We start from the raw sequence: 14126 nt of genomic DNA on the forward strand, positions 1-14126 counted from the left end.
CCAATAAAGAGCCTTTATTTTTAAGAGTGTCTAACCCTGTTCCTCACACAAAACTTTATGCTATTTTAGATATTCAAAAAAAATCATTCTGTATGATTTATAAGCTTGTTTCCTCATGGGGACTCAAAAAAGGCCCCCACAAGGTCAAAATTTACTGGTATTACTACACTCTTAAAAATAAAGGCTCTAAAAGGGAGCAGTGATGCCAGAGAAGAACAGTTTTTGGTTCCTCAAAGAACCTTGAAGAGTTCTTAAAAGAACCAATTTGAGGAACATTTGAAAATCCTAGTGAATCTTCTTCCAGGTTCCATGAATGTTTTGAGGGAAAACCAGGACCACACACACAAGGCGTTTTTAAGTGTAAAATTTACATATCTTTTATTTTATTCAATTTATTTCAATAAGTAAGATTTATTCTAGTTTTGCACTATAGCTTCATAGAACACATTTCAAATTAAATGATAAATTGCATATGACTCATTTACTTTAAACGTTTTTACAAGTCTAACAAGTACGGTTTTGTGCTAAATCCTCCATCACATCTATTCTTCTAAAAGCAGAGGAATGCTAGCAGTTAGTTTAGTTTCACTGTGACCTCAGAGAACAGGTCTGCCTTGTAGACAACAGCCTCTGATTAGACTTTGCATGTCGTAGGATGGCATCTTTACAAGTCTATCCTGTAGAATGGCATTCATATGTCTTTTTGAACCCAGAGTGAATCCTTTTTTAAAGAATACAGTGACATCAGCTTTAAACTCTTAAACCTGATACATTAAGGCGATTGTTATTTTTTAGCCTATTCATGCATCTCAACAGGCAGAGTATTTTTAAGCTCTCATCGAATTTTTTCTCTCTTATTCATAATCTGATAAAACCCATTTGTCAAGCAAATCGCAATGCGGCCTTTCAAGAAAAGGAATTAATGCTGTTTATGCTATTATTTTTGTCTCCATACCATGTAATATTCCTAAAATGAATAGTCTACTTGTTCTCTCATTTTGATTTTACTTTTTCACTTGATGAATAAAAAGTAAAAAAGAGCAGCATTTATTTAAATTATAAATCTTTTGTAACAATACACACTGCTTTTTAAGATTTTGGGGTCAGTACATTTTTTTTTTCTTTCTTTAAAAAAAATAAATGAATACTTTTATTCAGCAAGGATGTGTTAAATATATACAAAGTAATAGTAAAGACTTGTTTTAACTTTTTATTCATAAAAAATCTCAGGTTTTCACAACAGTTTGATAATAAATAAGCATATTAGAATGATTTCTGAAGAATCATGTGACACTGAAGACTGGACTAATGATGCAGAAAATTCAGCTTTGCGTCACAGGTATAAATTATATTTTAAAGTACAATTAAATAGAAAACCAGTATTTTAAATAGCAATAATATTTCACAATATTGATGTTTTTTAAAGTATTTTTGATCAAACAAATGCAGCCTTGATGAGCATAAGAGAAAAAAAAAACATACAAATTCTTACGGATCCCAAACTTTTGATCCCAAACATTTCTGACTTTTTTAAACAGTGTAGTGTGTGTGTGTGTGTGTGTGTGTGTGTGTGTATGTGTGTGTGTGTATAAATTTGTATAAATGGTATTCTTTTTTAAACTATTTATATTTTTAGGGAACAAAATGGGTCTTCTATGGCATCGAAAAAACAGTTTTGGAAACATCGAAAAAACAGTTTTGGAAACTTAATTTGTTTGAAACATCAATTGTTTTGTATATAAATTGAGTTGCATAAACTGTGCTGAAAATATAATGCCAATCATTGTAATTTGTAATGTAAATAAAATGTGTGTATGTGTGTGGATAGAGCTCTTCTCCAATGACTCCTGGTTAAAAAACATTGGTCAAAAACAGCCTAAACTCATCTGAAATGCATGTATGATTTACTACGATTAACTACTCATTACATTTAATTCATAATGTAGGATATTTGAGCGCTGACGGTCAAGTCAACAAGATCAGCAAGTTTGTCATTTCAATCGTTTGAGTAAAAAGTGTGCAAAAAGTGGGGTTTTCTCATAAGGAAAGGTGTGCCCGCTCGCTCACTCATAACCGGTCTAGCTGGCAGGTTTAGGGTGAACTAACCCACGCATTGGTAAAAACCTCTCTGACGAGTCCAACCGGCAGGACCATCATTCCGCGCCGCCCTGAGTGAGACCCCATCCGTTTGCTCTCTATAAAAGCACCGTGCTTTTGGCAAGCGATGTGCAGTTCTTCTGTGAGGAAAGATGGCTTTAAAAAATCGAATCATCTCGCTTTTAAATGTTGCTTTTTTCCAAGCAGGTGTCGAAAGAGGATCCCGGATCTATGGCGCTCACTCTACGCTGATTTTCGTCGGTAACCTGTGGCTTCCTCTTTGGCCGAGTGGTTCTCAACAGTTCAACAGTTCATTTTATAATTGTGAAATGTTCAGGACCACTTGATCAGACGATGGGCAATTTCACCGCTGAGTCGGGCTTTGTGGTTTGTTAAAAGCAGGTCTGTTGAATTCACTGTATGTATGATGACTGCGTTGCTGGCCTGTTTACGCTCTCTCTGATTAACAGATTAATAATATTTAATAATTAATAATAATTGTTATTGCTGTGTTAAATGTCTGATTGTATGGCGTTACATCTGTTTGTTGTGTTTGAAAATAATAAAGCCAATTCAAAATGAAATCTAAAACTTTTCTTTCTTATTTTGTCAAAACAACTGTTTGTCTTTGGTGGCCTAACGCACTGTAGCTTCTTTTTACCAACCTTTAGTACTTAATCCTCGGATTTATGACAAGATTAATATTCTTCAGCACACCTTAATTTTGTATTGTGCGGTTACTTTGGTTTGTTTTAGCCTACGCTTTAACTATTTTTGTAGAACCTTTTTAGAAGTTAATATTTAGCCTTCTCTTAATACATTTTGAAGGAAAAGATTAGGTGGGTAAATAAATAAAACCGCTGAGACGTTCAGAACGACTTGAAGAGTTCGAGGAGATATTCATCAGAGGTGGAGATGATGTTTCCTTTAATGAGAACACGGCCAGATTACACAGACGTGAAAACAGCTGAGGAGTTCCCCTGGGACGCTGTGTTTAGGATGCAGGGCATGTCTGTGAGACTCCAGGGACCACTGGACATGATACAAATCATTGCAACATGGATTAAAAAAATCGGACCCCAATAATCCCATACAATGTACATGTTTACCCCCAGTAGACTCTTGTGACTTTTTAGCTAGTTGCAGGGAGGCATTAATGAGATGAAGGCCTGCAAAGGTCAGACATTATTTGCGCAAACAGTAAATAACCTGCCAATGAAAACAAAACATCTTACACTAATATAACATACTATTGGAATGCCCTAAGTCTGCATATAGACTACACTGCATTACGAAGTATATAAAACAAAGGTAGCCTAACAGGTTAAATTGAAATGTGTTGTTGGATGTGACAATAATTCATACTTAAAGTCTTGAGGAGAGAGAGAGAAAGAGAGAGAGGGAGGAAGAGAGGCGGAGACTCCAGCGACGCTTTGAATCGATCCACATGGTTTTCGTTTGGACTACCAGGTGTGTTCGCGTATCTCCATGCGCAAAGGATGGAGATGTTTAAACATACTCAGAAGCTCCGCAAGGATAATATTTTATTTTAAAAAGTCGTCTGTCTTATGCCCTTTCACGTGGTTTCATTAAGCGGCGTGTTTTGCTAATTACAAACTGTCTGTATTGTAACACCCAGATGACAACACACCTCAAACAAGAGGTTTCCCATGGCTTTACACGATTCACCACAAGATGCAGGGAATATACTACAGCAGAGGGAAACACCTGTGGAACTTGATACTCTCATTTTGGATACCGATATAATATTTGGATTGACCAGTCATTATCTGAAGAGAAAACAGAAGGTAACAACCCCGTGTCCGTTTGCATGCTTTAACTTGACATAAATATAACACGTTTAAGCCTATAAACTCAGTTTATTTATCAAAGGAGAACATGCAAAAAGATCAAGAATGTTTCAGCACCATGAACAGCTCCTTCGAAAAGACCCATAAATGTGTGTGCCCACTGAAACAACAGGAAATCCCACAAAGTGTTTCGTGTCATGTTTTGGATCTCACACAGACCTGCGTGGCGCATCCAACAGTTGTAAAGTGCTTTGAACGCAACGAAAGCAAATGTAATCAGTATGTAGTCTAAAATGCATCGCTTAACATTTCTAAACCTATTCACATTTTTGAAGAGTATTTTTTTATACAAACTCCACCAATGAATAAACTTTATAATGGTTTGTTTTATGCAAATGCAATTGCAGGTTGTGGCCATGTGGTGGCGCTAAAGGAATAGTAAATGGCTGACTGCGCCCTGAAAATACTCACTTTCTCTCTCACAGTACTTTATTAGCATGCTTATTTGTGACCCTGGACCACAAAACCAGCCTTAAGTAGCACGGGTGTAGCAATAGCCAAAAATACACTGTATTGGTCAAAATGATCGATTTGTCTTTTATGCCCAAAATCATTAGGATAAGTAAAGATCATGTTCCATGAAGATATTTAGTCAAGTTCCTAATGTAAATATATCAAAACTTTATGTTTGAATAATATATATGCATTGCTAATAACTGCATTTAGACAACTTTAAAGGCGATTTTCTCAATATTTAGATGTTTTGCACCCTCAAATAAATCTGTTTAAAAAAAAAACCTTTGTGACTGGTTTTGTGGTCTAGACTCTAGATCACATTTTACAACAAGTGTTCAGTTAATACTATAAATAAACAAACAAACATAAATAGTGACAAAAACAATAAAAAAAATAATAAAATATATAACCTAGGCCTTTAAAGTGCCAGTAATGTGAATAAAATAGTAAGTGTAATAAACATCGAATAAAAATGTAAATAAAATAAAAAGTCTGAGCTCTCCGGTTTCCACCAATCCGAAGCAGAATGTGAATTGGACACAAACTATCCGTATATGCTAAGTAAGTTAATGTGTTAGCCCTATAGCTATTAATAGACATTAACAGGGGCGGAGTGGGGCACAAAAATCCACCGGGAAAATTCTGACCGCACCGGCCCAACCCCCCCTTTTAATATAATACTAAATCTTTTAATCTGGATGAAAAAAAAAAAAAAAAAAAAAATTAGCGCTTCGGAATTTTTACCGATATAGCTGATGGAAATGTCTTATCGATAAAATTTCTCATGTGTCGACATAATCTTTTTCCGTTTAACTTTAGCGCATAAATTCTAAATCCATACTTCAAATGTCGCAAAAATCTGTTTGGAAACACTTTTTTGTAGAGAAAAGGGGCTTTGCTACGTTGCAAAAACAGGTTACATTTTTCCTCCACTCACAAGAGAACGATGCGCCTTCAATGTGAATCAGAGTCAAAGTGCACTGCGTGAGCAGTGATTCTGCTCCTCCCCTCAGAGATTCAACATCAGACTAACTTTGAGGGCTGATTTAAATTCATTTACCGTCAACATGGGAATGAGAAGCGCAACAATTCGCAAGACTAGAAAAACTAAACTTAAGAGGCGTATATAAAGTTAGGAGTTAACATTCATGAAATCAAATGGATAATTTGCGAATCTCGCAGTGAGCCGGAGCACATCAGACTGACACGCGGGGATATTTAAAACAGAAACATGCGCTCTCATTATTGGGTTCAAGGTGCAGGACGCAGTCCAGATTTCAGGAGGTTCACGGTGAGTTATAGTATAAGTTTGTAGATTTTATTTTTATGTAAATTCTTAGCATTTGATTCATGAAAGCACGTTTTGATTCATGAACAGTGTTTATCCTACTGGAGAAACGTTTAGGAAAACTTTAGTGGTCTTAGCTGGCCTTTTAGCCTGGACAGGTTGGTCTAGCTGGTTTCAAAGGCTTTCAGCTGGTCAGGATGGGAAAATAGCTAGACTATCTGAAAACCAGCTTGGTAAACCTAGTCAGACCAGTAAACTGTCTTGTCAGTAGGGGAGACCGGGGATGAAGTAACACTTTTTGTTTGAGCATCAGTAACTCAGTGGTTGTTTATGCTAGATCCCTCAAACTTTGATATATGGTAGCCACATTTCTCTACTACAAATAAAACTCACTTGGACGTGTACTGCATAATCACAGATTATGTACGTTAATGTCAAATACAAAGAGTTATGTTGTTACAACCTACCCCAGTAACACAGGCTGGGGATAGATGTAACAGTGTTGCAATTTGCTGAAATAAGACCCACACTTCCAATTTATGCAAAAACTTGTTTGAAGAACAAAGAATAATCAGATTTTTGAATAAAGTGAACCATTTAAACAAAAACATTGTACTGTATTCATTTTAGGACTTTAAATTTAGCACAAAAAAATTAGCACAAAAGTTGCCATCTACCTATTTTTATGTGAATTTTGGAATATCACATAAAAATGCTGGGTGGAAATGTCAAGATGTGCATAAATTCTAAACGTGCACAAAAACAACAACAACAACAACAACAACAAAAAAAAAAACATATGTTCTCATTTGAGGCAGATAGTGTTTTTATCCAATAAGAAGATGCGTATAATCTATGAGGAAACACATTTTACACAAATCCCTTGATATGCAATAAAAACCTCAAAGGACTTTGCCTCAATAGATGATGTGATTGGATAATTGGACTCATTGGAATCATTTTTAATGAACTGTTACAACTCCCCACCCCAAACTGTTTTAGCATGTAGGCTTTAAGTCAGCATGAAGGCAAGGTATCAAATTAAACTAGAGAAGCAGCTACTTTAGGTTATGTAAGTCAAATAATTGTATCTACAACTCAATGATTGCTAGGCAAAAAATAATCTTAATTAAAATTATTTTTTTTGGTCATAAAATCTACAGTGTTGCTCACATTCACACTCTACTTCTCCTGTAACATTAAAAATGTGAATGGAGTTTATGATATTAATAGCATCACCACAGTCCTTTCTGACTTGTCAAACTGACAGTTACAACTAACCTCATGTTACAACTTTCCTCGGTCTCCCCTATTGTTGTTTTTGTGAGGACCATATTATAAAAGTATTAAAGTAGTGTTTTGTGTTAACAGTCTACATTTTATTCCAGTAGCCACTTTTCATTCACTCCCAGTTTTAATTATTTTCTGCTCTCTTCTCACTTAAGGTCGTTGAAGTATCAACAGGCAGTGAATCAGTGCAGGGTCCAGCACTCAATCCTAGGAAAAGGCTTCATTCTGCAGAGGAAGTGCAATGTGGCAGCCGGCCAAACCCGGAGGGTGCCGGTTCAGTGTCCGTAACGGAGTTAAGTTATTCTGAGAACAAGCAGGGGAGGGGAAGCCTGTGTCGGCGATGTCAAATCATTGCGAACCAACTGAACAGGCAGGCGCGTGAGCTGGCCGAGCCAGGAACTCTGAAGGTTTGTGCATTCAACTAAACCATTAAATCAATTCATCTCAGAGCCTGTTACACCATGAAGACAGTGACTGTGGTTTAGAAATAATAATTTTAATCTTTGAGGACTGAACTCTAATTAAAGGCAGTAAAAGTTAATTTCTAACAATATCCATTACATAATAATAAAGAATTAAGGAGAGTTCAAAAACCTTAAAAGGCGTAGTTTACCCAAAAATCAAAATATTTTTTTTTTCTCACGCTCATGTTGTTCCACACCTGTCTCACCTTTTATCTTCAGTGGAATACAAAAGATGATGTTCAGCATATTGGTAGTCTCATTCTTCTCTTAGTTTTATTGTACAGAGGGAAAAAAATACAAGTGTTGGGTGACAGTGACTGTCATTCTGCCTAACATTTTCTTTTGTGTTTCACAGAATAAAGAAAGTCAGCAGGTGTGGAACAACATGACATGAAGTAAATGATGAAAGAATTTTGATATGTACACATTACTATTCAAAAGTTAGGGGTCAGTAAGTTTTTGTTTGTTGCACTTTGAAATAAATGCATAGTTTTATTCAGCAAGGATTCATTAAATTGGTTAAAAGTGACATTAAAACATTTATATTACAAAAGATGTTTGAACTTTCTTAATCTGAGAATGATGAAAAAAAAAATGAAAGCCTGTTTTCACCACTGAATAAAAAAAGGTAATTGTGATGTGAGTTTATCTCTCAATTCTGACTTTTTTCTCAGAATTGCGTGATACAAGCTTGCAATTCTGACTTTTTTTTGCCGAATTATGATAAATGAGAGTTATAAAGTCGGAATTGGAAATTTATATTACGCAGTTGCGAGTAAGTTACGAGACAAACTTACAAGTTTATTTCACACAATTCTGACTTTATTTATCAGAATTCTGAGTTTATATCTCACATTTCTGACTTTATAGTGCAGTTGGGAGTTTATATCTCACAATTGTGAGAAAAATGTCAGAATTACAAGATATAAACTCGCAATTCTGACTTTTTTTTCTCAGAATTGCATGATATAAACTTGCCGTTGCGAGTTATTAAGTCAGAATTGCGAGACAAACTCACAATTGTGAGTTTATATCACGCAATTCTGACTTTATTTCTCAGAATTATGAGTTTATTTCTCAGAATTGCGAGTTTATATCTCACAATTCTGACTTTATAGTGCAATTGTGAGTTTATATCAGACAATTCTGAGAAAACAATTTAGAATTGCGTGATATAAACTTGCAGTTGCGAGTTATAATGTCAGAATTGCAAAACAAACTCGCAATTGGGAGTATATATCACGCAATTCTGACTATTTCTCAGAATTATGTCTTTATTTTTCAGAATTGCAAGTTTATATCTCACAATTCTGACTTTATAGTGCAATTGTGAGTTTATGTCTCACAATTCTGAGAAAAAAGCCAGAATTACAAGATATAAACTCAAGATATAAACACAATTGTGAGATATAAAGTCACAATTCTGAGAAATAAAGTAATAATTCTGATAAATAAAGTCAGAATTGTGTGATATAAACTCACAATTGTGAGTTTGTCTCACAAGTCTGACTTTATAACCCGAAACGGCAAGTTTATATCACGCAACTCTGAGAAAAAAAAGTCAGAATTGTGAGTTTATATCTTGTAATTCTGACTTTTTTCTCACAATTGTGCGATATAAACTGACAATTGTGCTATAAAGTCAGAATTGCAAGATATAAACTAAGAATTCTGAGAAATAAAGTCATAATTCTGATAAATAAAGTCATAATTGTGTGATATAAACTCTCAATTGTTTGTCTTGCAATTCTGACTTTATAACTCACATTGGCAAGTTTATATCATGCAATTGTGAGTTTATATCACACAATTATGACTTTATTTATCAGAATTATGACTTTATTTATCAGAATTGTGAGTTTATATCTCACAATTGTGAGAAAAAAGTAAAAATTACAAGATATAAACTCGCAATTCTGACTTTTTCTCAATTCTGACTTTAAACTTGCCGTTGCGAGTTATAAAGTCAGAATTGTGAGACAAAGTCACAATTGTGAGTTTATATCACACAATTCTGACTTTATGTATCAGAATACTGACTTTATTTCTCAGAATTGTGAGTTTAAATCTCACAATTCTGACTTTATTGTGCAATTGTGAGTTTATATCTCACAATTCTGAGAAAAAAAGTCAGAATTACAAAATACAAACCCGCAATTATGACTTTTTTCTCCGAATTGCAAGTTAGCACACTTGGTAGCGCAGTTGTGAGTTTATACCTCACAAGTCTGAGAAAAAAAGTCAGAATTCCAAGATATAAACTCTTTTTTTAATTATTTTTATTTCTTTTATTCAGTCATGAAAATGGTCATCCATTAAAAAAAATTGTATCACGGTTTCCACAAAAATATTAAACTAATGAAGGACCATGTGACACTGAAGACTAGAGTAAAGAGTAGAGTTGTTGAAAATTCAACTTTTCCATCACAGGAATAAAATACTTTTTCAAATATATTAAAATAGAAACACTTACTTTAAATTGTAATAATATAAATGCAGCCTTGGTGAGCATAAGAGACTTTAAGAAGTCCACATATTATTACAGGAACTAGAGCTGTAATCGGGCCTTAAAAGTTAGGCCCGACAAGGCCCGAGCCCGACCGAAATCAGCCCAAGACTGACAGCTTTTTAAAAGCCCGAACCTGTTTACAGCCCGACATTATTGAAATTTGCGCACACACACAGCACTTTTGCCTTTTTTCAAGAATGAGTCATTTATACATTTTTAAAGATAATTTATTAATGACTAGGCTATAGGCCACTAGGAAGTTATAACAAAGAAATGAAATAAGTCCTCTAACATCGTAACATCTCAGTAACGACATCTCGCGCTCAAATAGGCCTAGGCATAACCTACAATATAAATAGACCTACGGGCCTATAAAAAAGAGTCTTTCACCCTTTCACTGCTGCTGCTACTGGCCGGGATGCGTAGTACTGATCTGGCTAATTTTGCAAGTTTTGGGTAGGATGGTTTGTTGATGTTCCACCAGCCAAGAACATCCGTTTCATTTTCCATAACGGTTTCAATGTAGCGACTGACCTCGTCATCTTCGCAGTCAGCTTGCCTTACATTTTCCCACTCCTCAAAATTTGCTCCGGAGAGCTCTTGGTCTCGAATCGCCACATCTGGTGGACCTGCAGCCATGGCTTGCAGAAGAGTGCGGGCATGAGCATGTACGGCATTCCTGTCTGAGTGTGACAACATTCTCAGCTGATTAAATTTTGGCCAGAGGAATGTTGCGATTTTGTGGAGGTCCTGTATTACCTCTTTACGCGAGAGCCAGTCTTCGTGCCGTTTACGCACGACAGCTTGCTGAGGGGAGTCCAGGACATTGGGCTGACAGTGGCGCTTCAGTTTCTCACACCAGAGACACACAAGCTTAAGTGTAGGATACTTGTCCCCCTCAAGTTCCCGTTGTGCTTCATAGAACTGCTTCAGAAAGTCTATCAAAAAGGCCAGTGTGTCCGGTGCTATTTTTTCAATGCGCGCGCTCTCCCCTCGTTCCTCAAGCTTTTCATAGAGCTCATGATAAATGGCCTGTATAGAAGTCAGTGTGAGGTACACAGTACTGAACCGAGTGTCTCCCATTTGCAGCAATGTTGTTGACAGTTGTGCAGCCAACCCCGACTGTTTAACATACCTCACTAATGATTTAGCAGCAGAAATTGCATCTCCTATGTCCGGAGCACCGTCGGCTTTGGATAGCTCGGCAATGTCGAGTCCTCTTCCAAAGGGAACATTGTAGTTGTCAGGGTTCTATTAACCAGTTCCATATACTCACTTATGAAATGGCATGTGATTGTCAAATAACTAAATTTCCTATAATCCTCTGTCCACATGTCTGTTGTCATTGCGACCGTGCCATCTTTCAACACGGTCTTAATTTTCTGTACTAAAGCTTCCCTCTTTTCTTCTGCCATGTCAGTGCACCTCTTCACAATTGTCACATGGCAGGGAATAACAGAGTTTACCGGAACCCTGCCATATGCAGCCCCCACATTTATTAACTCTTGCGCCAGCTCTTCAAACCCCTGGCCATTTACGACATTAAAAGGCCTAATGTCTTTACAACAAAAGCTGACGCACTTTTCAGTCACCGTTTGTTTCACCTTTGCAGAGATGGGGGTTAATGTTGTAACAAACGTTCTGATAGTTGGTTGATCCTGGGCACTGGCACGTGTTGAACTGCTTCGATCAATTTGCCTCATCAGGGACGAATTCCCTGTCGTTTTGCTGCGGTACTTTAACAGAATGTCGCATCTCTTGCATTTCACATAACCCACTGGCTCGTTGTTCTCGTTATGCACATGCTCAAAACTTTTCCACACCTCAGACTTTTTCTTTTCAGGCGCAACCAAAACATAATCGCCAGAGGCCAGCCTCCGTTTCACCTCCTCAGCATCCATTTTCGAATCTTTCTCGTGCTAATCGAAACGCATCACCTGACCACTCATTTACCGCGCAAGCCCGAGCCCGTATAGAATGAGTGTAGAATCCCGTCGGGTTCGGGCAAAGATTTACAGCTCTAACACAAACATCTAAAATTTGCAGTACACATTTGAATTTGATGCAGTGTGTTTAAAACACCATTTGACACAAACACCTTTGGACACACTGCTGTCATTAAGGATAATACCTGCTCTATGAAGTTAAAATTGCAGTCTAAACAGTATTTTGACTCGTCTACCTCCTCAGCCCACCATGCATCTGAAATAGCTTTAGACAATGATCAAAAATATGAGCTGTGCTACTTCTACACTGTCCACAATGATTATTTTAGATGATAGTGAGATGTATTGCAGGTAAAACACATTTCAATGACCAGTAGAACCCTCCAACTCAGCAGGATTTTATGGTCCCATTAATCGTGAGCGATGACACACTTTGAGTGGCTATATTCAAGAGAAGAACTGCTGAGATGAATGTAAGCAGTCATGCCTATCATTGGTGATGAGAGTTCTGATTATATTAACTGTCCTGGCAGTGCATAAAGAGACGGTTGCAGCCCACCATAGTGTTTTACTGAAGAATCAGCTTAAAACTAAACTGCAACTAAGCTTATAGTATGTTTACGGCAGAAGCATAACTTTTAATGGAAATCTCCTCTTATATATACAGTTTAGTTGACTCATTGTCATTGACTTTTAGTTATTTAAGAGCTGACCCACATGTTTCCTTTGTTACTGCTTGTATTTATTATGCAGTGACATCATTATTTATGAGTGTTAATATTGTCTTGTTTCCATGCTTGTTGTTAGGTATTGTTCTTAGCAACAATGCATGTTAAGGAAAGTGTAGAAGTGATACCATCTAAAAAGGAAGTTAAAACCACCTAACTTTTACCACTCAATGAAAGTGTGATCCTGTTGGCTTGGTAATGCATTTCCTCAAATGGCCAGAGGCTGTGCATTCCTTCACGTTGACTGGGCTTAAAAAGAGTTGGATCTGTCCGTAACCTCCTGTTTTGAAATTTTGTCTTTCAAGCTGATCCAGCCACATAGAAGAATAGTTTATGAGGCTTCGTCCTATATAAAAAATAAAGGTTCCACTATTTTGCCAACAATCATGTTTTTTTTATATAATCTAAAGAACAGTTTTCCACTGTAAAGAACCTTTTGTGCAATGAAAAGTTTCCTTGGATGTTAAAGGGTTAGTTAATACAAAAATGAAAAGTCTGTCCTTAATTACTTACCATCATGTCATTCCAAACCCGTTGGAGTTTGGTTGCTGTCTATGCAGGGGCAGAAATCGCTCGGATTTCATCAAATTTATCATCTTAATTTGTGTTCCGAAGATGAACGAAAGTCTTACAGTTTGGATTAAGATGAGGGTGAGTAATTAATGACAGAATTTTCATTTTTGGGTGAACTATCCCTTTGAAGTTTGTTCATGAAACCATAGATGCCAACATCAAACCTTTATTTTTTATTTTGGTAATCATTTTATTTCTGAAAAGGGTATTTGTTGCTTCTTTATGGAAGGGAGGATTCATTTAATTAAAAAAAATGATAATTAATTAATACTGAAAAACATATTTAGCTGACACTTTAAGGCAGCAGTGCTGGGCTATAAAGCTACAGTGTCTGATTCAGTCACACACCTTTTGATTACAGCAGATTTCAAGGTTTATTTTGGGGATGGGTGTACATTTCACTCACTTGTTTTGGGAAAGTCTTGCTCTTGCTAAAAAATGTGGTTTCCAGTCCCTCCCTTTTGCACTGGAACATAACAATTCCATCCTAATACTATAGATCATCCAGTCATTTAAGAGGTTTTTATTAAAGGGGTAGTTCACCCAAATATTAAAATTCTGTCATCATTTACTTACCCTCAAGTTGTCCCAAACCTGTATGAGTTTTTCTCTTTTGTTGAGCAGATAAGCAGATATTTTGGAGAATGTTGGTAACCAAACAGTTGACGGTAGCCATTGATTTACATAGCATTTTATTTCATACTATGAAAGTCTATCAAATGTGTGTGGTCAACAGAAGAAAGAAACACATACAGGTTTGGAACAACTTGAAGATAAGTAAACGATGACAGAATTTAGATTTTTGGGTAAACTACAGTGCCTTGCAAAAGTATTCATACCCCTTAATTTTTTTTTTCACATTTTATTATGTTGCTGCCTTTTGTTAAACTGCTTTAAATTACTT

At 36.2% G+C, this 14126-nt stretch overlaps 1 protein-coding gene across 1 annotated transcript in view; it reads left to right on the forward strand.

Moving 5' to 3' along the window:
• The first annotated feature begins 3646 nt into the window (after nucleotides 1-3646).
• kif26aa (kinesin family member 26Aa) overlaps nucleotides 3647-14126 on the forward strand; it is a 115310-nt gene continuing 104830 nt past the window's right edge. The window contains exons 1-2 of the mRNA XM_073816479.1: nucleotides 3647-3905; nucleotides 7158-7409. Of these exons, the coding sequence (XP_073672580.1) occupies nucleotides 3768-3905; nucleotides 7158-7409 (390 nt within the window). The 5' untranslated portion in view covers nucleotides 3647-3767. The remainder of the gene's footprint in view (nucleotides 3906-7157; nucleotides 7410-14126) is intronic.

The sequence above is a fragment of the Garra rufa genome, chromosome 13 (genome assembly GCF_049309525.1).
Source record: "Garra rufa chromosome 13, GarRuf1.0, whole genome shotgun sequence".
Lineage (NCBI taxonomy): Eukaryota > Metazoa > Chordata > Actinopteri > Cypriniformes > Cyprinidae > Garra > Garra rufa.